At 39.4% G+C, this 27,843-nt stretch overlaps 1 protein-coding gene across 6 annotated transcripts; it reads right to left on the bottom strand.

Moving 5' to 3' along the window:
* Positions 1-444: 444 nt before the first annotated feature.
* Positions 445-27,843, bottom strand: CDC42EP3 (CDC42 effector protein 3). Of its 6 annotated transcripts, none has more exons than XM_030448135.1 (3): positions 27,164-27,326; positions 8,655-8,840; positions 445-2,491 (listed from the first exon to the last, which is right to left on the bottom strand). In XM_030448135.1, the coding sequence occupies exon 3, from the start codon at positions 2,271-2,273 to the stop codon at positions 1,509-1,511; it is 765 nt and encodes a 254-aa protein (XP_030303995.1). In that variant the 5' UTR covers positions 2,274-2,491; positions 8,655-8,840; positions 27,164-27,326; the 3' UTR covers positions 445-1,508. The 6 variants fall into 6 exon arrangements, 5 of the variants coding, with proteins under 5 accessions (XP_030303995.1, XP_030303996.1, XP_030303998.1 ...); XM_030448136.1 differs by having other exon boundaries at positions 8,655-8,793; XR_003987392.1 differs by lacking the exon at positions 445-2,491 and adding an exon at positions 8,302-8,429.

Below are 27,843 nucleotides of genomic sequence, written 5' to 3'. Positions count from 1 at the left end.
TAGTTGGCATTGACTCCCTAGAAATTTTAAGGATAGCTATAATGTATATCAAATCATCCTCAACTTACATGTTCTGAGATGAAGAAACTGATAAATGTTGTTATCTAAGGCGTAACAGTCTATAAACTGTCAGGATTTTACTTAAAAAAATTCAGTGAAAGCTGCCGGAACTCTGCCATTAACTTCACTAGGACCAAAGTATAACTGTCTTGCCCCCAGTTACTTGAAATTAGTGTACATTCCAGAGTACCCTTCCTGCTTGAAGTTTGTCCTTAAAACCTCAGGAAGTAAACTAAATTGGAGAAGTCAACTGAATTAAGATAATAGAATTTATCTGCCCCTTGGTCCCACATTTTTGCAACTCTACTGCAGTCTGTTTCATCACAGCAGAAAAAAATTTGTGGTTTGGAGAGACTAAGTACTAAAAGACAAAGACATTTCAACTGAAAGTTGAAGTTTTTTATTGTATTGCACAAGATATCTATGCAATCGATGTTGCTATGGTATTAAAGGATCCACATTTTCCAAAACATTGTTTGTTGCAGTACACATCACAAGCATTGTGAATAACCAGTGCCTTCCTCAAAAAGTAAAATAATCAGCTGCAAATTTAAGCATGTGTGGCAATATATGAAGAAGAAAAAGCAAGGAATATCAATACATATTTATTTTCAAACACACAAATATACAATTTTCAGAAGAGCACCAATAATGCCAAGCAACTATTTTAGTAAGGTACAGTATGTGTAGGGTTTGCAGTAAAAAGCCAATATGCACACAAAAAATATATTTTAACTTTTAAAATAATTTAACCATAATATCTTGCATGTGTCACTTGTTTACAACATATCATTTCATATACAATGTCAGGCCCAAGCCTAAATTTGTGTAAATTTGTGCATACTAATTTCAAGCAGCTTAGAATCTGGACCATGTGTTCAAGCTGAAAAAGCCTTCAAATTGTTCACATCTGAATACAGAGTGGTAATAATAAGACTGAGAATGTAGTTACAGTGAAGGTATAACAGAAATGGTACTATGGAAAATGAACACTATCAAACCCTCAAACACAAGATTCTAGTATGAGGCTTACATGTAAAGTGATACTGTAATAATTTATAGAAGTGAAGAATTAACATCAGTCTTCTTTCTGACACTTCTCATATTGTCATATATTCAGAAGCCCGTAGAAGTGAACTAACCAAATGTCACAATCAGCATCATCCTCAAACTCCATTTCTTCATTTTCTGATCATTAATACTGGTACTTAAAAACATTTTATATTTGCTGAAAACTGTTATTAAAATTTACCTTTCTGCTATGAGAATTTAGTGTAATAAAAATCATGAAAAACGATTGGTAAAAAAATAGTATTTTAAGAATATTTTTAGAAAACCCGTCAAACAACTGTAAATACAGCTGATTTTTATGAGTCTCTACTTTTGAACTATGTTTTTTGTTTGTTAGTTTAAGTAATCATTTGTAAAGAAGCAAGGGAGTACCAGTTCTAAGATTTATTCTTGTCCATTACATTGAGGACCTCATCCAAAAGTGATGGTCCCAAGTCAAGTTGCAACGAGAGAAGAGAGCCTGTAAGATCTGAAAGGGATTCTTCTGACTTACTCTTTGTCTTGGTTAGTTCACATGAAAGTTGGCTGTCATCAAATAAATCAACTGTTTGCCAATCAGTGCATCGTTCAGAAAAGCTGGATGAGTGACTGTCTCTACCATTAGTAAAATGCACAGAACCATTTTGCTCCCATATGTCATCTTTGTATGTTTCTTCATCCTCGATCTGTTCACTTTTCTCCTGCAATTTTTCTTCTATTACTGGTTCACAGCTTAGCCTAGGATTTCTTGATGACCTGATAGAATCTTGCTTTGAATTAAATGTCACTGGTGACAGTAAAGGCAATGTAAGGGCTTGAGAACCCCCAATGGCAGGAAGGGAAATAGCATTTTTCAGCACTGGTGATGGAGTTTCCGTAAACATGGATTCAGAAGTGCTGTTTGCCCTTAAGAATTCATTATGGACACCAGACTCACTAACTCTGGTTTCTCCTTCATTTCCAGGCAATAGCTCATAATTGCCTTGCAAAAAGGAGATGTCTCCAAAAACATCATGTTGTCCCTCTTTTCCAATGTGTATGGTGTGACGAAAATCTCCAAGTGGTGGACTGATCATATCAGGAGACAAGATATCCCTTAGTTTGAATTTCTTCCCTTTTTTATTGTTTGCTGCTTTCAAGTAGATGGGTGTCTTGGCTGGCATCTTTGCTTATAATTTCTGACAGAGGAAATTCTTAAAAAAAAAAATGGAGAAGAGTGAGAAAACTTCTACAAAGTCATGAAGTCCCTTTCTTCTGATGCAGAGAACTGTGGGGTATGTGGAGATAATTGTGTCCCTCTGCAGATCTTTCCAAGGTGGAGCATAAGTTTCAGGTCAGTTAGCAACCAAACGCCCTGCAACTTCCAGAACCTTGAGGAAACCTGCATGGGATACAAAGTTAAATCATTAATTTACTTTCCATGGTTCTTTCAGTCTTGTTTGGTTTAAAACAAAAGCAAAACATAAAACAAACCACAAACCCAAAAACCCCACAAAAACCATTAGTAATAGTACTGACAGCTCCAGTCTGCAGATCAGTTTTATGATTTTGCTTCCCTTCATTAGGCAGGATAAAAGAGCATAGATTAACAAGGACTAGCTAACCCTTTTCCAACTTCATAGACTTTTTTGAAGTCAGAGTGCCTTAGACATGGTTGCTGAGCACAATTCTTTTAATAAATATCACTATCTCAACCTTTCTTCTCCTTATTCAAGCATTCACAATGCTTGCCTTTGAGAGCACATGCAGAAACACATTTGTAATAATTAACAGCATTAAGCTTTTGGTAGACCCAGGAAGACTGACAGGAAACCTTTTAGGAAATGGAGTACACCACCTTGCCTGACACTCTCATTTAGTGCTGGAACTCTCACAAGCTGCCATCAATAACATATCTGATAGATGTGAACATTTAAAGGACAGTTTTAGTTATGTGAAAAAAAGTGGTAGTCTAGGTGTTTACAATTAAAAACAGCCAAATGCATGTGTTCTAGAAGATACTGACTCTTGTGACTACAGGAATTCTTCAGAGCAATTAGTTATATTTTGTAGCTCATTAATTACATGAGGTCATGGTGACTCAGTTGCTCTGGGCAACCAAATGAAACAGTGCTTGCAAGACATCTTTTAAAATGTGGTCTCTGAAAAACCTGATAAAGCAGTCTACAAAGGCCTTGGGTCAACAAGTTCTGGGAAAACACAATCTTCATGAATGCTTTAATGGTGTATTTCTTCTTCACAGTACCAGTTCCTGACTCTTGAGCCATCTAAGAATAAATACATTTTTCTCCTGGACATTTTTGTACTTTCTGCTGTTTAGTCCATGAAACACCAGAGCACCACAGGTCACTCCTCCTCACCAGAACATTCTGCTACAAATCCTTTACACTCTGTCCATCACCATCTTCATTTGTAAAGGAGCTTGCAGTTTTTGTACAGAGTTCCATGCAGTATGTGAAGGGAAGCTGTAACAAGGGCTGCTTTGACTGCCTGTTATCCATGTCCCAGCAGCTCTTTTTCTTCATCAAATTAAGCCCAATAAGAATCATCAGCTTTAAAGCTTTGTACTGCATGTCTATACACCCAGATTGTCATGAGGTATTTAAGCATTTTCACAAATCCTTCAACACATGTAATTAGTTCCTCCAGTGGGGTACTTAACTGTGCATCACAAGGGGACCTGGGAATCTAGCCAGGTCAGTATTCTGGGGGTTTGATTCCCTTTTCAGGACAGCTACATACTGTTAAAAAACCCTCCCCCCAAAAAAGTACAAATGAAAGCTGTAATAAAAAACTAGCTCAGTGTAAGGTTTTTATATTTTAAGGCTCATTTTGGAAATAAATTTCATCGCATCAGTTAAAAGCACTTCAAAAGTTCCTTCTACACAACAAAAAGGTAATTCATCAGGACCTACAGACTACTAGGAGATTCACATTACATACCAAAACTTCACTTAGCTCCATGTCAGTACTTTACGAAACAAAAAGAAGACTCCAATATCTACTTGTGCCACACCAAGTGGCAACAAAACTGATAAGCCAACTGTTTTAATTTTTCAGTTTAGTGAAAAAGTCACTGCATTGTTTTCTCCTCCCATTATCATTCTATCCAAGCAACCCATTTAGCTAAACAAAATATCCTCAGCTCTAAAGAAACTATTCTTAGCAAACAAAGCCAAATGGTGAGGTTATTCTATGTTTGTCTAGTGAACTCAGCTCTATCTCACTTCTCAGGAATAACAGGCAGAATTCTCTGATTCAGAGTCCTAATTCTTTCAGATCTTTTAAATATGGAATGAATGGCAATGTAGAGTCAATGTGGTCCAAAGTTATGCCTGTGGGTCACTATTTCAAAAAATGAAAGACAAATCCTAGTTCATTCAAAGCTGTCATGGGTTCCATCAGTTTGAATGTGTATGAAGACCATTATCACCAAACTCCCCAATGAGATTTTTATGAACCATGAAGGAGATAATGAAACATCTGAACATCAAGAATTACTAAAATCAAGTATAAAATAATTTTTTCTGTAAATAATCCATCTGATTTACAGAAGAGCACTGTATTTTGTTTAGTTCAAAGCTCAGGTAGAAAAAATGCAAAAACCCCGAACCAGCACAAACTTCTGGGGATCCGGATTTCCTTTCGTTGATGCATTACGAGAGAGCCCCAGTAAGGGGCACTGTAAAACCACACTACCCCAGAGGATGCTGCAAGTGTCCGGTGCCAGGAGTTGAAATCCCTTTCTCTTGAGTAGTTTCTGTACTTGTGAAAGCCCTGATTACCATTTGGCCAGTGGTGCAAGAGACTTTACATTTAAAGACAAGAACTTTCACAATTATGTATGTGCTTACTGCAAGTTCCGTTTGCTCTGCTGCAAACAAAGGCTCCCATTGCTCCAGATTTCACTAGCTGCTCTACTGAAAAAATATGCAAATTATAACTTCTAAATAAAAGATAAAGTTCTCTCCTCAATTGATAGGTTTTCCACAAACAGCATAACATTAGCTTCAGAGCAACTGTACTTTGTTTCTGCTTGCCTATCCTCTTTGTCAGCTACTGTGTGCAAAGGAGTAAATATTTTGAGCTACTTTGAACAGCTGAAATAGATAATAAATCCGGAAATATTCACTTAGCCTAAAATACTCTTGTTACTCATATTTCATTTACAATTAACTAATGAAGAACATGTCAATATATCACATGTGGTTTAAAGAAGTAGCTCTTAATAAGAAAAAAAAAAATAATCCAACTTTGGCAAATTAAGGAAGGCTTAACAAGAGTAAGTCTCCATCTCAGCTCCTGCAAAATTAAAAAAAGGAGTCCACAAAATTTTCACAAGAACTTTACACTCTCCCTGCATTCAGCAAAATTTAATAAAATCACTGATACACACAGGGTAAGAGAAGGGACAGAACATACCCTAGTCTTGGTACCATACCACACAGAAAGTTCACCTTGTCTTAAAATGAGGCTTTTTTCTGATCCTTCTGCTACAAGAGTCTCTGTTTTGTCTAATTTCAACTCAGTAACTAAGTCAACATATAACCGACCTGGAAAGCTAAAAGATAATTTATCAGAAAACCATATGCCTAACCCGAAGTCCACAATCCCAGGCTGCCAGCTTAAGGAAGACCTTAATTTCAGAGAAAAACAGCATGAAAGGACTTTTCTTCCAAATGAAGAGATATCCTGCTCATAACAAGATCCAACTGTGAGCTAAGCAAGAGAAACTTCAGCCCAGTAAAAAATAAAGTTTTTTGTCTGGCTGGAACACTTGCTCATTTTCATTCCTATCACTTCACACTCTCATATAAGTGTTTTGCTTGGTAACAAAGACTAATATTTTCAGAGGCACTTTTCCATCTGCCTTGCAAACCTTCTGTCCACTCAGCAATCATCACCTTACACACAGCTCAGTTTTCCATGGATGCCTCAGCTTATTCCACAGTCAGTTTTAAAGGACAGACTATCAGCAAATACCTTAACAGCTAAGCCTACAAAGACAGAGACAAATAAGGGTGAAAGTGCAGAACTTTATTTGTGACCTAGGTACTGAAGCAGTGTCCTAGACAAATAAATGGTAGAAAGCCAAATCAGGTTTCCGCAGAGCAGAACCAGAAGCAAGTGTGAGCTCTGGGAAGCTCATGGACTTTCTATGGGACAATCCCTTGCCGGGGGGGCTTTGCCTTACACACTCTTGGCTAAAAGCATGTGAACTTCAGAGAAACCCATTTCTAAAGCATCATTGAAAATAACACTGACTTATCTTGTGGAGCAAGTCACTAGGAGAAAGAGTCTGCAGGTTATTCTCCAAAGGAGAATACAGTAACACAGCACAAGACAGATACAAACTGAACAATAACCTGCTGTTACTTTTCTACCCAGTGAAATGTCTGCAAACACAGAAGTAGGCTTTAGGTTTTAGCTCACAGTAGCTTTCAGCAGCTCAAACTGTTGAGAATGCCCTTGTCAATGCTGATACTTTCACTATGCAAACCACATTTTTATTCTTTTTGTAACAGGGGCTTGAAAACTGGTTAATGACTACTTAAATGCATTTAAAACAATATGAGCAACAACCCCCAATATGAGCAAGTCTTAGGGTACAAGCAAAGCAGCAGATGAACCATAAAGCTTACCTCATCTTCCTGTGGACTTATGTGTCCATATCAACTGTCAGCCTCTGAAGATGAGACCAGAAGTCTTCCCACTAATAGAGCAGACCACCAGTGAACCTCTTTACAAAGCCACCACCTTCTGAGTAGCTTTAATCAAATCAGGTGCTAACATTTCTACCTCCAGACTGTTCATTTAACTATACCTTATTTATAAGAGGCCCAGTCTTTGAATTAATCTGTATTAAAGTCAACTTCTCTGATCAAGTTAGAAGTACTGGCCCCTTTGTTTCTCCCTCCATCAAGGAATTTGCATCCTTCTGATTAAAGCTAGACTTAATTACTTTATAAAAACACTCAGGCTAATCACACTTAAGTTCAACATATTTTCTCAAACTGCACTCAACCAACTTTCCTAGACAAAACCTAACCCATTTTATCTCATTGTCACATATGCTTTTAAGGAAATTAAGCAAAAGAAATTCCCAATCCTTCCCACAGCTACAGAAATGCAGGTCAAGATGATGCAGTTTATTTATTTCTCCACCCTCCTGCAAAGATCCAGATGCCTTCTGCTAGGCCTGGAAGATCTTTGTCCACCCTCTTCTTAAAATTCCCTACAGGTGCAGACTGCATATATGACTTCTCTTCACAGAGGTTAGTGATCAGAGATGATGCTCCTACAGTCTCTCCTGCTCCAATCTGGGCCCTGATGAATACAGTTCACTTTGTGTTCCACTCCTATCAGTGTTTTCTTTTTCACATCTAGCAACACAAGTATTTCAGCCTTTCAACACAGGTCATGTTTTCTGGAGCTTGGAAAACTTCTATCAACATCCTTTTCTGCTCTTCCTCTCCTCAGCTCAAATCTCTTTAAGCCCAAAAGCAAACACAATATTCAAGCAGGGATCTTGAGCACACAAGTTTAGCATCATCTACAGGTGTAATAAGCATATATTCAAATAATTCATGAAAATATTGTATAGTAAGAAAGATGGAAGATAGCCCAGCAGAGTTCCACCTGACATCTTTCCACATGAATAATAGCTAAATACTCCTTGGTACTGCTAGTTGAAGCAGCTTGAATTCTTGAAACAATTGTCTGCTTAGGGGTAAAAGCACAAGTATGCTCTCTAACATAGGTATGTTAATGAATGACAAGGAGTGCTTTGAAAACTTCAGCTATACACTAGTTGGGGAGAAATTATTTTAAAACAAAGGAATCAGTAATTTTTTAAAGTGAAGAAGAAATGTAAGAAAAATCATTAGGACACATTTTAATCTCCCTTGCTATAAACACTTTTCCCCATATAAATCAAAGATAGATAGCTGTGAGCAGCCCACTTGAAGTGTTAAAACTCATTAAGTGTAAGCACAGAACAGGCTGCCTACAGGCCAGGTATCTTCCATTTCTCCATCATTCTACTTTTTGCCCTCTGAAACTTAGGTTCATTAGAGAATCAAAACTAAGTTCTGAAATTATTTTTAATTGATGAGTGCTTTAAATCTTGCCATCTTTTCCTGAATAGTACCCCTTCAAATGGATCAAGCTTGAGTAAGTCATACTAACCTGGTAACACCTTCAGTTTTAAAGCATTGAAGTACTTGTTCATTAAAGCAAAATGAATGAGACGTTTCACATAACTAAGAGTTTTCACTTCAGGTTGTAAGGAAACAGAAATAGAAGAAAGACAATCTGGTCTGAAAAAAAAAAAAATCATTTCACAGTTCCACGTATACTTCAGACAGATGTACCAGTGCAGCAGGTACATAGCTGCTGCAGTTATCTGATTCAGAGCTGATGTTTAATTTGAGCAACTAGCCTGAGTCTCCAGGTATTATTTTGGTTTTTATCAGTTTGTTAAGCAACAAAAGCCCTTTATCAGTCAGGATCTTTCATCCCTATTAAGGTACTTGAATACTAACCAACTCATTTCTCAGCCATCCTTTTTGATCGAAGTGAACAGGGGGAATTCCTCATGTGGTGATGGTGGGGGAGTAATTTTAAGCCTCCAAATACCTCTCTCTCTCTCATCCTTTGAACCTCCTCCAATTTTCCAACATCCTTTTCAGAACAGATCAGAATCAATGACAACATTTCGGTATCGCTCCCTGTAACAGCATATACAAAGATAAAAATCACTTCTTTCTTCCCATCATTGCTGCCTTGTTTATAAACAAGATCATATGTCTGCTTTTATCCTCACCATCTTACAGCAGGAATTTTCCTGTATTTACAGGGTAGCATTATATTACAAACCTCTCAGGACCTCTTGTGCTGGTAAAACAAAATGCATTCCCCAAGCAGAATAAGCTCTATTGGCAAAAGTAGAAATCTGTCATTGCTGCCATTTCTTGGTTCAGAGTGGGCATCCCCATTCTGTTTTTTTAGGTTGAAGATACACATAAATTAGCTTAATCAACAAATTTTCTGGCATAGCAAATACTTTCCTTCTCCAGGAAATAAGCTGGATTTATATTTTTTTAGAATAAAATGCAAGGAAATATCTCAGAAAGGGAAAACATTTTATGTGAATGTGCCTAAACTATCAGTCAAAAAATAAACAGAGATTTCTCCATCTTCCTCATCAATTGACTTACCCACCAACCTCTATCACCTTCAGATTTATACCACAACGATTTTACACTCATTTGCAGGTTGCTCATAGAAATACTATGCAGCCCAATGCTCTATAAAAAGATCTCATTATTTTAAAAGAAATATATCCCTCTGATGACGACTTCTTTCTGGCATTTACTCTGAAATTCTAAATGTTTTTTAATACATGCTCTGTTGACACTGCAGAGGACTAATGTTTTAAAAATTTGGCTGTGATGCAATATCAATTCCAGTGCTTTATAGAGCCTGCTTTTTTTTGTTGTGCTTTTCAACACTCATTTGACTGTCTTAAATATTTTTTTCCCCAAAACTTTTTTCCAGCTTCAAGCAAGGTTTTGCTCACAGCTTTCTTTCAGCCTTGGAAGGTTAGCATCTTTTCTGGAATAATAAAATCCTTTTTAATTTTCCTCTCTTCTCCAGAGGCTGGCATTTATTGAGCTCATTGTATGTATTCTGTTGTTCAACTCCATGGACTGTGAGAGGTCCATCTTTAGTACCTTATTATTCACTTTGTTGGCTGATATATTTGTACATATGGATTTGATACCATATAGCACAGTTTTTCCTTGTCTTTCCATAAGTGGGTGAGTGCAAGACCATGCAGATTTAGGCACAGGTACATGTCAGTACAAAGCCTCACACCTTAACTCATGCATCCAGCGAAGGTGAGGTTATGCTACCTCAGACAGACTGCACTGAAGCAGTCTCACATCCTCCTGCAAAGCCAGCAGACCAGATGAGCAAGCAGCTGAGGACCATAAAATCATAAGGCACAAGGTGGAAAGGCTTAAAGACTTGCCCATTGGTTCTTCCAGGCCCAAGGAAAAAAGAACCAGAAATAAACAAACATACAAAAACCCCCAAAACACAAAAAACAACCTATAATCTGAGCCCATGTGCCACCTAAAAGGTTGGGTAACTGCCCAGGTTGGAATCTCATCTGCTGAGGAGGAAGTGATGAACAATTTTTAACTAAAGCAGCTCCCTGACAGAGCTCAAGGCAGTTCACAGTAAGTGCTGGTATTGCCATAGGGAAGAATTTGGGAAGATGTGGATTAGTATGGGCTCTTTCACTGTCAGCCAGCACTCTATCAGTTTAAATACATTAGGAATCCACACCCTTTGTAATTCTGAGCAGGTTAGCATAGATAGTTTTCTCCTTTTACAGAGAGAAGGTGTAGTTCCCCAACCCAGCACTGCTCTCAAAGCTGATTTAAGAAGTTCCCACCCGGGGTTTCTGACTCCTCGCTGCTGGTTCCTGGTTGTGCACTGCAGTTCTTTGTACCCGCTGTGGGCAGCCAGACCTTGAGGCTGCACTGCAAAGCAGTCAGGGCTGCAATTCACCCCACTGACTCAGCTTACAGTAGAGGCTCACCGACAGCTGCAGTCTGACTGATGGCAAGGCTTCAAAAGAGAGCTCAAGCCCAATATAACTACCACTGTCAGAAAGGCACTCTCCCCTTCCCCCCCGCTATCCTGTGCATGCACTTGGACCCTTATAAACCAGTGCAGCACACTGGACTGGGTGAAAACTAACTAGGAAAGGGGGTGCAAGATGAAAAGGAGTGAGGCTGATGCTTTCAGATTCAGCAAGCCACCAAAATGACTCAGCTAACTCATGAAAAATCAGTCTTGGAGAGGAAGAGTTCTCACAGAAGGGATAGGCAATTCTTAAACTCTTCTGCAAGTAGAAATGTCCATGGAATTCCAGCCAGATTTCATTAACTTCTGATGCAAAAATTGTTTGGTGGTACCACTAGCTCCTGCCTTAGAGTTAGCAAAGTAGTCACATGTTGAAATTATATTTTTCCAGCTATACTTAAGAGTTTATTATTTCTATTTTTTACAAAAGTTTCTTAGTTTAACTTTTCCTTAATTGGTAGCTCCTGATAATAGGTAATCTAAAATCAAAGCATTTCACACACACCCTCAAAAAAAAAAAAAAACCCCAAAAACCCCTATCCTGAACTCCCTACCTCTAGTTCTCAGATACCCTTCATCTCCAAATATCTTTTATCATCTCCTTAAAACACTGAAGTGACATAGGCATATATAATCACAAGTTCTACTATTATTCAATTCTCAAAGCATTTCACTTGAAATAAATATTTACTGTCTTGAAGTGGCTGATAAACTAAGTTTAAAACAAACTTGAAGCCTAGATAGCCCTCTATATGTAAAAGCTAACAATGAGATAGAGGTACAAAGCTACACACAAAAAAAAGCACAGGACATATTTGTTTTATTACATAAAAAAAGGATTAATCTTCCCTTCTGTGGCAGTTGTTCTACCTCCTTCAGAGTTGAATGGTCATCAAAGTAAGATCAAAGTGCATGAGGCGAGGTTAGATAGAAGAAAGTGAAAACCTCACTGAATTTCTTTTTTCATCCAATTCATGCCCCCTCTTTATGAAGCAGGGAAGAAATCACAGAGTAAACAGAACTTCTAAAATTTTGTTATCTATATACAATTCAAAGTAAATTGCTATTACTACAACTAAAGTATTTTATCACCCTTATATGAAGCAAAATGAAAAAAAGAGAAATCACATCTTCACTGAGAGTTTCAACTGTAGTCCTAAAACACAACTTCACTCTTTGAAGGCCTCATTTGAGCAGAGGTAAGAATCTGAAAGAATAAATGACAACTCCAAGACATGTTCATATTCTGGCTCTGCTCTGCAGCACATCAGTGACACCTGTGATGACAGGGACACATCACATGGGGCAGCAGGGCAGAGGTCTCCACTTCCTCCTGAAATCTCTTTGCAACACATGCTCAGTTCTATTAACTTGAGTTGCTTGTACTAAATTGATCAGACTTTTTTATTCTGTAATATAAAGTAGTATCAGAGCACATTCACTCTCTGTGCCAACAATTGTTTTCACATACTGCTATTAAAACTCGGCAGAGTTAATCAGCATAATTTGAAATAAATTAAATTAATATACTTAGCACTCGCACAGAGTTATGCTGTCTGAATATTCAGAGTGGCATGGTGGCAATTCAGTGATAAAGCTAGGTTACTGATTAGCAGCTGACACTTCATTCAAACTTTAAACCCCATTTATCTAATTAAACTGTCTGAAATACTGCTCTCAAATCCCACTAAAGCTACCTTCTCAACACCCCGGGTTTTACCTCAGTCAGTACTCAGCACTTATCTTCCCATTATTGCAGCTATATTTCAAAAGACAAGTACAGCTTTAAGACACAGCTTAAGCCAAATGGTGAGTGAGATGACAGCATCTCTGTGTATACACAGAACACAATCTCAAGCTTGCATGTGCAGGCAATATGACAGAATACTTAAATGGGTCAGGAAATACACTGTATCCAATGAACCCAAGCAGACCTAATGTACTGCAAGTCAAGTCCTGCCTTTTGCATCTTTCTGGAAAAGCCTTTTGCAGACAGTCATGTTCTCTCTGCACTCTGCAGGGGCTCCTGCTCAGAACTTTACCTCGAGACTGCAAGAGAACATAAATCCTTCTGTTTAAAGGTTAATTTTTCAAAGTGCTCCAAAATGGACATTTTGTTTTCAAAAGTAGTGTCAAGGGAAAGAGTATTGGCAGCAAAAAGCAAACTTCTAGTAGGCAGTGGCATTAGGGTAATGTAATCATGACTCACGCTCCTCACCCATTTCCTGAGCAGGGCTCCGCATGATCAAAAGCAAACCAGCCACAGTAATGCTGCCGCTCATTAATGTTTGCTAGCCTGAAAGGATTACAGCCTACCAAAAAACAAACTCATTGCAGAGTACCCTATTTGAAGCCTGACATAAACTGACACAAACAGAGTGGCGTAATCCCATACTCAACCAAACCAATAGCTTGCCTTTGTTGCAAGAAACAAGTTACAACTTTTAATGATGGGTTATCCTATCGGCACAAACCCTCACACACCTTAAAAAACTGCAAATCCCTGGGTGTGTAGGGAGAGGGTGGGGAATATCCAGTTGCTACATGGTCTCCAAGTAAATACAAGATACATGCCCTTTAGAAGGGCATTACGGCAAAGTCAGACTGCTGTAAAGCAACTACCACCTCCCCAGAAAGACTGTAGAAGAACATACATGCAAGCTGAAGCAGGAGCTGTGCCTCAGTGGCTGTTACCTTGTAAGAAAGGCACTGCAAGAGGCAACTTCTGTCTCAGTTTTCAATCCTGTTGGGCAGCCCGAGTGAAGCATGTGTCTAATAATACAAATTGGTGTTCATTTATAGAGAATTCTTCAGTGGAAAACAAATTTGAGATCCTTGTTGGGATGTTGGTCACATCTAATTTGTTCCAAAACCCACAGTAATGAAAACCCCCAAATTAGTCAGATATTTCAACAGCAACTAAGCTAGAATTTAGGTAACACAGATGACAACATTCAGCTGCACCTCTCTGCAGCCTTTATAGGTCAAACAAGGAGTTGATTCTTCTCCCCCCTCCTACCTCAGGAGTAAAGCCCTGCAATTGCAGGTCCTTTCACTCCCCTTTACAAACACCAACTAGCTGCTAAGCATGCTCCTGAGCACCAGTGACCATGTTTCTTAGCTACTTCTGACAAAGATGAAAGGGGAGAGAAAGCCTGACCATTAAATATATCGCCTATTGCCAAAACCATTGTCCACAGAATTAAGACTGGTCAGCAGTGGCACTCCATTCCCAGGATATTGAGGAGATCTACACCAAGTGCCTGACAGCCAAATTCCACCCAAATGAAAGCACAACGTGGCTTTTCAGTAAAACATTAACTTGCCTCTTAGAAATCTCAAACATTTTGCCCTTCACATGATGCAGAGCACTGGAGAACAGGCAGGAGAAACAGTTGCATTAGGCAAAAAGTCATGTTTAGCTCTGGCTAAACCAACACTAGCCTCCCCTTCTAATACTAAGCCTCCCCTTCCTTTAGGTTCCACCAATTGCTTCAGAGTTGAGAGAAGCTTATTCTGAAACAGAACAGATATTTACCAAGACCTTATATTGCACTGAGGCACTTGCTGCTAGACTGTTAACTCTGGTCATCCCATGTCTTATTTATACAACTGGAACAGCACAGAAGTGAGGTGCAGCAATCCCTTTAGGCATGGATGCACTTCTCTCTTGACCAAAAATGAGGTGTTACCACATGCTGCAAGTTGTTAATACAGCTGGTATGGAAGGCAGTGGGATGTAGTTATAGAAATAAAAATATAATTCAGGGACCTACTTTGCTGTATAAAGGGCACATTTATTTGCTTAATCTTTTCATAAGTAAGCAAGATGAACTTCTGCATTTACTGAAGGCTATTTAAACCAAATTTCTAATGGCTTTTGCAAGCTCCAGGGAGTCAGAATTCAAGTGATGGAAAGAGTGATATGTTGCTTGGTGTGGTTTACCATCCTTCAGAAATTTAATAAGAGGCAACGGGTTGTAGAGCTCAGGGCAGACACCTGCAGTGCTGACAAAAACCTCTGCTCAGCACTAGAAAAAAAAAATATCACAAAAACAAACAGAAAGAAAGCACAACAGCTATGATAAAAACAAACAAGCAACAAACATCAACTCAGAAAATAGAGCCAATGTAAAGATAGTCAGACTCCTTCTTGTAAAAGTAGCCAGGTATTCATGATCTTCTTAGTGGAGGCAAGAGGATCAGAAATTGAGTGCAAACCATACCCAGAAGAAAAATCCCCCATATAATAACGTAACATTGCATCAGGATTGCGTTTAATTTAAGGCACAATGTGGCCCTTTCTTCTCTTGAAAAAACCCATACTGTTTCTTTTAACAGAGAAAACCTCTGTAGAAATGTGGGATAGCAACACCACCCTGAGTTACAGGGAAACACATGGCCATCCGAGATAGTACACTCAAGAAATTTAAGAGGGAACTTGCATCTGAGGAGGGCATCAGCATCACTGTGTTGCTGCTTCAGCACTGGACAGTAAAAAAAATTGTGAATAATTTAGGCTTTGTTCCAGAGACTCTCTGGATATTCCTCACTTGGGAAGGAATAAAAGTATCATAACCAAAATACTCTAAATCACAGTCTCAGTAAGAGGCATGTACGGTAACTTCTAGAAGAAAGCCTGTATCACCAACCTGGCATTCCTCTGTATGCGGGTGCCACCTGAAGTCACCAGAGTTATGCTCCTCCTGGCTGCAGAAGCAGCAAGACAGCATGCTTGGGGGCTGAAGAAGGAGCCCAGGGAAAGACTTCCTGGAGGAAATTGTTAAAGTGTTCACCAACAGCTACAAAGATCCATGTTTATAAAACAAGAAATAGCTCATCAGCATCCCTATTGCTGTAGTCTCATGCTTCTTAAGTTAAACCTCTGCCTTGGGGAAAATGGGATTTTGTTGCTGTTTTGTTTAAGTTCTCTCAGAACATACTATACTTATACAAATCAAATACACCTATTTCCTTAGACAAAATAAGGCCCCAGACCCTGCTGTTAAAACTCTTGCCATTCCTGAAAGTATCCATTCACTTTAGAGAACAAATGCGGGAAGACAGAGACAATTTAACACTGGAAGAAAGGCCCAAACAACAATGAAGAATGATAAAAGCACCTAATCAATAAAACAAATACAACACATTAGCAGCTTGCAGTACAAGACTTCTAATAGTCACCGGGATCCCTGGTGAGTGGCTGCTGATTAAGAAAGTTCACACCTCCCAAAGTGAGTGTTTCAGACTGTCTGAAATAAGGCAGGCAGTATCCCTCAGGGTGCCAACACAGGTGGAAAGAAATTACATCTTAAAGTGAAGTCTCAATTTTAAAAACAAAAATACTGTGAATAACCGGAAAAATCCAGAGAGATTCCTAATCTGCCTTGCATTTTGGCTGTTATATTCCCAGTGATTTATTATCGAACAAGATGAACTGAGTGCTGCTCTAGACCTTGATTAAGCCTCATAAATAATGAAACTCCCCTCATACATCTTCCTATTCACCTTTCTTATGCCAGAGAAGATACAGAAAATTGTCTTCTATTGTGTTTTTCCAGACACAGAAATATTTTTTGGGGCTTCCCATTGAAAGGCTGACATTTACTTTCAATGGAAAATCACAGTTTGCTCCTTGTCAAACTTACAGCTGCAGCAGAGTGCAAGAAAGAGTTTACCAATATAATGAACATCTTGGGGGACATGTTGCATTTGGAGACCAACAAACCTCCACCTCAGAAAGTACTGTGAACTTCTATTTCTGTTCTTTTGTGATTGAATATTCCAATATTAAATACAAGAAGCAAGAATGGAAAAAAAAAACAACGTGTGGAAGTACTGTAGCAGGTGACAGATACTAATAACCCCTTTCCAATAGCTTCAAACAAACAGCCAATAAAAAAAAAACTAGACCAAGATTAACTTTCTGAATAACATCACCCACATCTCTTTCTTTTTTGGTTAGCAGTAATTAAATCAGTGTAATTACTGGAAGCTGCAACAGCTGCAAATCAGATCAGAATCAGGACCTTACTTCACTAAATAGATAATAAAACTGATATATCTGTAACGGAAGGATAGGTCTGTACAACACCCAATATACACAGCACTTTTGCCCAGTACATCCACTTGAAACAAAAAAAAGCATTCTTTTTCCCTTTCATGGGATCTTAGAGTAGATCAAGTATGATTTCTTATATGCCTGATTTCACAGGAGTTTCTCCTTGTTTGTATGCTGTAAAAGGTAATGTCACTCTCAAGTCTGTCTGATGTAATGTGATGTTACAAGCAAAAGTTGTGCCATTTTTTACTGTGGCTGTTAGGACTCATGTTGGCTTTCTGCTCAGCAAGACTTTCAACCTGCATTGCCAGTGGGTGCATTTAAACTCTTTGCCTTCAATTCATCCATTTCAGTTGGGGAATTACCCTAAAATGACCTTCACTGGAGGTCTGAGGGTTTGGGGGAGGAGAGGAATATTAACTGGTAGATAATGAAAATGAGGGGAAGACAGTGATTTTGATTAGTTGACATCTGAATACCAGCAAGCCACTTGCATTTTACCAGTAGTCAATCATGCTTTCAAGATTAAAATTTAAGATTAAATTACATAGGTCACACTTTCAGGATGGAAAATTGTGCTTAGAAACAGTAATGAGAATTTTGCAGATTAGAAGTAATCAACTGAATCTGATACTCTTGCACTGTAGTCACAAGGGACTACCCCAACGCCCTGCTGCCTAAGAGGACACTGATAAAAGGAAGGTCCAGTAATTCTGTATTTGACTATCACCATGTCCAGTCTCAGTAGCTGTAGTTCCAGGAGGATGCCACTAAAAAAAACCAACAGGGTTTCAGAGGATCGGCAAAACTGGTACTATCACTTATGGTTGCTAGACTGAAGCTAAACAGAGTGAAGTAAGAAAGAAAACATACCTTTTTATAACAGCAAGAACAATTTACTGAGGCTCACGTTGTATTCTCTATTATTAGCATTTTTATTTTAAAAGAAAAAAAATCTAAAATCTGCCCATTGTCTAATTCAAACAATTCAGGCAGAGCCAGGAGTCATACTGACACAGAACTGGGTGAAAATTCAGAAAGGCTTACAGCTTGTCACAGACAGGTTCCTAATGGTATGTTCTGGTCTTTATCATTTGAGATATGAACAGCATTTTTCCCTAAATATGTGACATTTCTCAAGAATTAAATATTTGGGAAAGCACTTTTATCTAGAGAAAACCATCCTAAATTTTTAGAGTATTTTTGTCCACAGATTGTTTTCTTGGCTGTGAAGATGATTATGAAGGTTGAAAGGGCAAATCTCCTTGAAGTTATCATAACAGAGCTCTCATCTGAACTGTTATGCTTGGAAAGTTCTTGTATATCAGCACAAAACAGGCAAAAAAATAGGTTTTTTTAAAAAATCTGTTTGATACTACTTCAAATCCTGGATGGGGAACCAAATAAATTCTTTCCTGTTAAACTGCCAGGAACTCTGAAACAGAGATGTGGCTTCACTCACCTTTTTTTTTTTTTTGAGATAGTTCTTGAATTTGACAATACTCTGTCATTTATTTTCAAGTGACATCTCCTATATCTCCTATATAGTGAGTGCTGTAAAATTTGATTTTGGGACTGCATTTGCATTTTCAAGATAACAACCAGAGAACTACAAACTTTGAAATTCAGAAAACCCAGTAGCTACTGGCATCTACCTCATAAGATGTACTGAAAGAGCACACTGAACCAGAACACCCGAAAAATTGTCTATTACCATTTCAGACAAAGATCTTTAATGTACACACATACACTGAGACAACTGCTCCTATTTCAGCAGATACCAGGCTTGTTTACTACACAGTGATTTCTTAGGTGATGCCTTTTTAACATGTTCACCTACCCCTCAGATGGAAGCTTCCATTTTAAAGCTCATTTTCAGCGTTTTTAAAAATATCAGACTGCCATTCAAACCAACATTTTCTCTCCTTCATCTGCAGCCATCTGTGTATGTTTGTTTATTGGGTGGATTAGAAGAAACTGGAAGAATTTTAACAGAAGTTGTTAAACTGTTTCTCTAATGAGACAAAACTATGTATTTCTACTCCCCTGCTCCACCATCATGTCCTTTAATCCCATGCATGTACCACTGATCTAAATCCGATGCCTTGCTAAAAAGTTCTGGAATTTCTGTGCTTTTAAAGATAGTCTTGACATTTAGATTTTTATCTGGGAACGTGTATTTTCCTGTAACTGAATTACAAGGATGGTCAATTTATAGGTATATTGAATTGTAAAATTTTTGCAAGATAAAATAGCTTTGTGTTTGCCAGATAAAGTGCTCCAAAATTATCTTTCTATTAAATAAACCACCCTTCCTGCTTACATTCCTTTATCCCCACAAACAACTCAACAAGGAGAAATAACTATCAACCCAAATTCAGGAAGGGCAGAACCTCCACCTAGGAACTAGGTATGTGGAAGGGGGTGATAGAGGACAGTGAAAGTGAGGAAAAGATTGACTCTTGCACAGATGCAAGGGAGAAAACCATGTAAGCAGGACTGATGCAGGAAAATTAAGCTGGAATTTAGCAATAGGAGTTCTCATCTTTAGCTTGCTTATTTGAGCATGGAGTCTGCTTCTTTCTGTACAAGATTTTTCAGTTTTATGCAGATTATATCCTTCTATTTTCAGAGATTAGTTGAATACATCTAAAGATTTACATTTCAGTTCATATACTCTTCTTACCAAAGGCAGTATCAGAAAGCTTCCAACTTCACTGTTGTTACTTCATTATATGCTGCTTCTCTCTCTTACTCCTCTAAGCTTGTCAGTGCATACCCCAGCAGTCCAACTGTTACACCATGCCTCAAAATACAATATTTATAATGCAGATTCCTCTGTCAAAGTAGAGGCACCACTGTATTCTCAAGGTTGTGAGTTGAAGTGTCAACTGCTGCAACTGAAAGAGAAGTTAATTCTCAGACAAAAATCAGACTGTCTGCAGCATAAACTGCTTCATTGTTCATTGCTTTTGTTTGGAGAGGCAAATTTTATTTTCATCCTCACAAATTCCTTTAGGAACTCCTACAGATTCCAAACCTACTTGGGCTCTTGCTATTGTAACTTCTCTTCTTTGTGCCTAGAAATATGTTTTTTTAAGAGCTGTACAGCCTGCTCTGCCATAGAATTAATTACATTGTTGTCTTTGCTGTTGACTTTACTGAATCTTGTCTAAAATTTAGACTCTGGAGACTGGGATGCGTATTCATCACACCTGAGGGTGCATGTAGTAAAAAAAACCATAAGAAATACAGCCTCCCTCCCCACTAAAATCATGCCATGGACATGCAAGAGCAGAGCAGCTGCCATACAAAGTACTGGTCTGCTCAGTCCACTGTCTTGTTCCTAACAATAATTTTCTATTCAGTCTGTATGGCATTTCTTACCACTAAGTACTTTGCCTATCATTAATAAGAAACAAGTTAGACCAAATATTAACATAAGCAATCCAACATTATAATTTTATATTTTCTTCAAACTGAGTAGAGTCTATCATTTAGTTTTAGGCAAGATGACCAAATGGAGCAATGTATTACTATAAATCTGTATTATTGCTGCATCAGAAGCCCTGATCACAAGCTAGGTGTATACTAAGAACATGACAACAAGATAGCACAAAAGACAGTTCTTCAGCTGTGGCTTTTTGGGGTCCAGGGAATACTGTTAGCTTTGTAACAGAATTGTAACTGTTGTGAACATCACCTTGATCTTGTTTCATGTTCCCACTCCAAGTGTTTGGACTGAAGTAAACTACAATCCTATATTCCATATATCAATCTACACATGGACACACATTCATATTCCCATTCAAGCAGAAAAGACCCCAGATACTCCACATCTTACCCTTTCATGAACTGCGTTTATTATTCCAAGGTCATCTGCTAGAGAGCCACAAGCAAGTAAAGAACCAGCTTAAACTTGAAGAGCAGTAATCTTTTGTATCTAGAGAACATGTGAGCTGCATATGACATGCAGAACAATCAATGGCACTTTTCTTTCCTTGTCCCTCTTGCACTCACCAATGTAGCTCTCCTACTCTTCGAGGCTTCCTTAAACTGGGCTAGCCCCTAGCATTATTTGCAGGATCTATGCATCCTTAAAAGAAGGAAACACCAAACACTACACAGCCACATACCATCCTCCCAATGAATACAGACAAGTCATGCAAAAGCTAAAGAAAAGTGTCTTTGAGAAGACCACAGCACTGGGGAAAAATGGTATGGCTGGCCTTTACCTCAAGGTAAAGAAGAGCAGAATCTGCATTTTCTTTTTCCTTAATTCTCACTATGGCTCATGCAGCTTTTAGTGTCAGAGATGCTTCTGTTTTTAATCTTTGTGGTTACAGAAACATGTAATCAAAGAGCCAATGAGTAACTTTAACGCTTCAAATTACAGGGAGCTTGTAAGATTAAAACTGATTAAACTATCATTCTCTTGCGATAGATTTTAACCCACCTGAGACATCGCTTTAGTTACCAAAAGACAGTTTATCAAATAATCCAAGAAGAATTACCAAAAAATAATACTGATAGCCATTCCCCAACAGATTTTGTCATTAAAAGCGGTGGCAAGAGTGTCTGAACAAGACACTGTTCTCTGACAGTGGTCTGTCATCCTGAAGACAATTTATGGTGTGCATTTCAAACGTTGAAAAGAGGAGAGAAAAAAAACCCCAAAACTTTCACCTTAAGTTCCATCACATCTTGGACTAATCTCTGCCTGAGTTTCAGATGTAGTTTACCCAATCTCATATATAAACAGAGTTAAAGTCAAACTAAATCAAAGTATACACTAAATCTCATTAACTGAGGCAGTAAGGCAAAGTTAGAGGTCTCTAGAAAATACTTAGACCTTAATGAAGAAGTTACAAGTAAACACATGCTATTTAGGCTGTACTAGAACTGGAAATACATATAGAAGGATGAAAGAATGGAACTTGAGTCTGATAAGAGTATCTTGATAAATGCAATCTAAAAGGTTAGATTTAATAATTAGCATCAAGAGGAAATTAAAATATTCTTCTGGTATCACAAGGAATTTTTTTTTAAGGTTCTAAAGTATTGAAGTACTGATTTTCCTAAAATGGAAGAGATTTCTTAATGAGAAGAATCTGTAAGTGCTGCTGCTGTACACTTCTTGCCAGTATATATAAAAGAAATAAGGAAAAAAATAAACAAAAAGGCAAGAATGTAAATGTGGGGGAAAAATTCCCAGCAACACCAGTGTTACATTCCTGTATGTCACTTGGTACATCACTCAAGTACTAGAAAAAACAACCAGGAAAAAAACCCTCTCTACAACATAGGAGCTGACCCAGTTATCAAGAGAAACCCACCTTCTTAAAAGTCAATAAAATTTGCTAGAATAGGAGAAACAGAAAGTGTTTATGAAAGCAACAAGATCCATCAGCTTCTTCTTCAGCAAGTCTTTAACTTCAAGTCTTGTCTACTGTCTCCTTCCTGCTGAAGATGTGAAACAATATTACTCATACCATTACAGGTATCAGTGTTTCCCCTTGTGAGGATCATTACAGAAAGCTCTGCTGGATAGAAAGGTAGTTTCACAACCTCTTTGGACAAATGCTTCACAGGTGCTGACTGTGGTGACAGCAAAGCACCTTTGATCCTCCTTACAGAGTATCACTAATAATTCTGTACCCCATAATTAAAAATATATGTGGAACACTAAGGCTGCAAAGCCAAAAACTCGAAGTTAGGAAATGCCAAGATTATGTTACTTGTGTAACCATTATTTGGCTCCTCCACCATCTGAATAACAATGTTGATCAGCATCACCGAACAGACTAAGAGCAGGACCTTCAGCTTTAGCCCAGAATTTCAAACAGGCCCTCTCTTTTTGTTGCTTCTCTTATTCCCCTAAATACCGTGTGAGACAAGAGGGCTATGACAAGTTATGTGACCATAATGCACTTACATATGTGCCACCATTTTCTACAGACATTTTCCGATTTATGGCTAATTGCTTATGCCATCGTATCAGGCTTTAGGTTTTGAAGCTTGTTGTACTCTAATTTTTTTAAGCCTGTAGACTATAGCAGTAAACTAGAAGGAAGAACATATTTTGTACTAATTTACTATATGTATACTAGTGCCTAGTATTCTAGAAAAAGGAAAAAACCCACAACAATACAACAACAAACAAAAAACTGCACATGTGGAATGAAGACTCAGCACCTGTTTCCTTTGTTGAAGGTACCATAAAAATATTCAGATACACGTAAATGTCTACTGCAAAACAGAGAGAACCAGATTGGAAACATCTGCTATTTCAAAGGGCCAGGGGTGTGTTGGGGGGAATAATAAAATACACCAAGCCCTAAAGTTTAGACCTCCCCAACAAAGACATTAGGAAGTACTTATTTTTAGAAAGCTCTCTACCGGTGACTTTAAAAAAACCCAAAAAACAACAACAAAGACAAACCAACACACTAAATGCATCTAAACAAGTTTGCAGAGACCTGACTAAACAAGTCATACCTCATTTCAGTGACTACAGCTTGTCATCAGCACTTGTATCTCTACAGAAGGTCAGCTGCTGTTTACACATAACCACAGAAAAGTTCACTTAGCTGATTCAGAATGAGCCCAGCACAATATCACCATATCAGTCTATTTCATTTCTAATCTAAGTTGTTCCCTGTTGAACTTTGATAGAAATTAAAGCAGTGTATCAGATTTGGTGAGCTTTCTTCTGTTATTCAGTGCAAGTAAACATTAATGCAACATTTACATAGTTAAGTTGTATGTTGTTGTCCCACACATGGTGGGAGTTGAAACCCTTCATGTGGCTCCTTGGCATTCATGAGATAAACTCACGAGTCATCAAGTTTCAAGAGTATTGCGCAATTAACTTCAAAGATAAGATAAATAGACATTTCAGTAAAATGGTCTCATGTAAAAAGCTACTAGGGTCTTGTAGATACGATTTAGTTTAAGTATTCAAGCATCCCTTTCACATTTTTAGAGCTCTAAGGTATGGAAACAAATTGCTTCAATGTAGGCTCAGCCTGCAAACAGCCTGTGAATGGCTTATCTCCCACATTTAAAAAAAACACACCGCCAAAACCAAACCACCACCAACAACAACAAAAAAAAACCAAACAAAAAAACCCAAAACCAAAACAAAACAACAACAACAAGTGAAATACAATCAACAACTCACTAGCCTCTCAAAATAAAAACTTCACAAATGCTTGCAAAAATATTAACTGTGCTCTTGGGGGCTTAATTATTGGCAGAACCAGAAGACAAACATTTGTTTCTTCATCTGACTATTCGATAAATGTCAATGAAACCCAGGTAAAAGTATAAACACATCTTGTCACCCTGGCCAACTCCATCCATTTGTAATGATCTTTTATCCTGGCAGTGTACTCTCTGAAGCTTTACTGCATCTTGATTTAACCCCTAAACTATGAGGAAGTCAGTTGTCTCCTAGGCCAGTTCCAGCTGCTTCTGTTGCACTCCCCTGCAGCCATGGTGCTGGAGTACTGTACCTTTACTTAAGAACATTATGAATCCAGAACATTGTAAAATATTGTGAGCAACCTTTATCTTAATGTGTGTCATCCAGAAATCTTTCTTCCTCCCCTGCGTAGGTGGTGCTTCAAAGCCACTCTCACTGCTCTACCAGGCACATCCATCAGTGCCAGGTAACTGCTCTGTTTTTCAGTGAGAGGAAATTTAAAAACAGTCCCCCATCCAACATGTGAACACAATACTCCCCACATCCCCAGTTACATGCAGACATCAGTTTATTTGGGAAATTCATCCTGCTATCACATAGAAAACCAACCAGCCACAGTGCCACCCCTGTAAGTGCTGTACCCCTACAGGTACCATGACTCTGCAGCAGAGTTTTGTCTATTAGGCACAGACCACCCAATCAGTTCAATTTTACCACAGAGGGTGGGAGAGGCAGACAGTTCTCCCTGAGGTAGTTCAGACCTCTAGTCTGCCTTGACCATAGTAAGGAGGGGGGGAAGTTTTGTTTGTTTTCTGGGTTTTGTTTAGGTTGTTTGGTTTTGTTTGTTTTTTTTCCCCCTAAAAAGTAACATTTACATGCAGGAAAGTCTGTAATTTTACATTATTATGAAAGGCCAAAACCAGCACTTGGTGATCTGATCCACTGCAACTTTGTCAATAAAGCTGAGGAAGAACAGGAGGAAGAACTGGTCAGGAAGCATCCCTGAGACATAGCCTCACTGGCAAGAAGTGAAGGAGAACTTGAAGGCAAATTCTGCATGGCAGAGGGAAATTTCTTTTAAATGTTAGTTCCCTCTACTACACAAAACTATGTCTCAAGACCTGGGCAGAGGACCAGAATTTCTTCTATAAGAAGCCATGTAGCTTATAAGTTTATAAGCTATAGCAACATACCTAATTATGAGAAGCTGAGAGCAAAGCATGTTTTGCCATGAACTATGGCTTTCTTTGTTTACAGTAAAGCTGATATAAGTTGTCTGAACAGTTTTAGATGCCTCTTTGAAGTATAGGTGACATTTAGCCACAGCAGTTAAAGAAGGGATGGTGCAGAACCACTGTGCCTCAGGCAAGAGTGGCTCTGGGATGGATGTCTCTTAGCTGATACTCATCTCTTCCCTTTCCAAAATTCAGCCAGGCCACCTCCTAGTGATTCTGGCTGGCTTTACCAATCCCAGAAGAGAGGCAGACCCACAGAGGTAGTTTCTGCATCGTGGTTTTCACTTCTGTGGATCACAACATGCACCTGAGAGAAGAGCAACCGATTATCTTTAATGTAAGGAGATAGGCCCCATTGTTTCCTTCCCAGATACCGCTGGGTTATACTAAGGTCAGGAAAAATTATTCCCTTCTGTACTGTCCTACCGACTGAAGAACCTGCCCAGTTCCTGTTCTCTACATGCTCTAATAAAAAACAAACGTTCAAAGCAAGGAGTGACCCAAACACAGGAGTTTTCTCTCGCTTTTCTGAATGTTTCTGCTTAAAGACTATTTTTAACATGACATAGAGCTAAAGCAAATCTTAATGCTAACACTAAAACAGGCTGGACCCTTTTAGTACAAGACACTTTAAAAATAAATCCTTGTGACAGTAATCACCTGCTGATACATGCTTTTATGTTTAGCCAGCTGCTAAGAAGCCACATCTGTCACTTCTTGCTTCCACAAATGTGCTTTCCTTTTCTGTAGGGAAGGAGAAAATTCTGCTCCTGGAATTGCACCGAGTATCACGATGCCTTTTTTGGTATCTCTGTCATTCCTCTAAACATATGAGCCACAGCACACGGATTATAAGATTTCTGGTACTGTGCATCTTAAGAATTGTTTGGCTTTAGATGTTCACATCTTAAAGCCTCTGATTTTGTCCCTATACTTCGCTGAACAATGCTACATATTTATAACTTATATGTAGCTGAAAATAATGGTCTATGCATGGGTAATTTCACTCCCCCCCCCCGAGCATTCATTGCTTCCCTCCCCTAAATATTTTTTTTATAAAGGGACGAGGATCACATTTATTACATTACACATTTCATAAGAGGCCATCTTCCTATTTTTAAAACGTAACAACGATCTCCAGTGACGCAAGTCCTAAATTAATTACTTCCTCTATTTTAGACTCTTTTTAATGCTAGCCGAAAATACACCGATTCCCTCTTTATCGGTCTACTGACCACATTTCTTCATCAGCAACCCAATACAAGTTCTTATTTGACTTCTCGACTTGAACTTTCTGCCCTCCGGTCCGTATCCCACCGAGCCACCGCCTCTCCCTTCAGCCCCGTCCTGCCCGAGGTGCAGCCCCAGCCCAGCTGCGCGGCCACAGGCGGCGAGGACAAGCGCACGGGTATTTTTAAACCCAGCAGAAAGGGATATCCCGCACCACCCCCCCAACACACACAGACAAAGAATAAAACCAAAAATAAAATAATGAAAAAAAGAATGCCCGCGCTGTTTCGGGGCGAGGTAGGCATGCCTTCAGTCTTCCAGACAGGGAGTAAAATCAGGTATGTCAAAATAATCAGTGAAGAAAATTTAAAGGGATTATAACGGGCGAATTTCAGCTCACAATTTCAGTGATGTAGAAACACCCCGAGACGCTCTTATCAATGAGATTGCTCCGGTACAAATCCCCCAAGCAGCCAAACACATGGATTAAATGGTACACTCCCAAACCCGTCGGAGACGTCTCACCTCCCTCCGAGCCCCGCCGCCTCTCCGCAAGGGAAGAGGGGCCGTGCCGGACCCCTTGCCGACCCCCGGCCGCACAGCCCGGCAGTGGGGGCCTTCCCAGCTCCCCGCATACGCCGCCCTCGCTCCCCGACTTACGGCGCGGCCGCTGCTAATCCGCCGTTCCTCTCTCCCCAGCTAACTCCCTCCCTCCCGCCGGTGCGGAGCCGGGAGGGCAGCGGAGCCGCCCCTGCGCGGCTCGGGGCGAGCGCGGCGGCACCTGTGAGCGCCTGTCAGTGCGCGGGCGGAGAGCCCCGGGTGCGGGGCCGCAGGGAGGCGGCGCTGCCGGCGGGGAGGGCGGGCGGGCAGCAGGGAAATCCTGGCACCGCGGAGCGCCTCATGGGAGGCGGGCAGGGGAGCCGAGCAGCAACCACAATGAGAAGGAAAGGGCTTTGCCTCCCCTACCCCTTTGTTCGTGGCTTTTCATATGGTTTGGTTTGGGGGTTTTTTTTAGCACCAGGAGGCCTCCACTCACATGGTCAGGAAGCCTCGGCTGGGCAGCGCTTCTCCCCCCGTGAGCACGGTCACCTCCTAGAGGTTCGTAAAAGCTGATGATTTTTCACCCAAACTCTCTTCCCCCTCACCTTCTCGGCTCCCGGGTCCGCCAAGGGTGAGGCTTACAGCCCTCTCTCCGCAGCAGCTCCCGCCGCACTCATTCGTTCTTGCCTTTCTTCCATTATTTAGGCGTTTTTAAGGAGCGCTCAGGCTTCCCTGACTGCAGCCTCTGCGATTTGCAGGTAAACGGCAAATGCTGCGAGAGCGGGCGAGGCGCAGGGGCG

Source organism: Calypte anna, chromosome 3 (genome assembly GCF_003957555.1).
Source record: "Calypte anna isolate BGI_N300 chromosome 3, bCalAnn1_v1.p, whole genome shotgun sequence".
NCBI lineage: Eukaryota > Metazoa > Chordata > Aves > Apodiformes > Trochilidae > Calypte > Calypte anna.
This window is presented reverse-complemented; position numbering and strand designations above follow the sequence as displayed.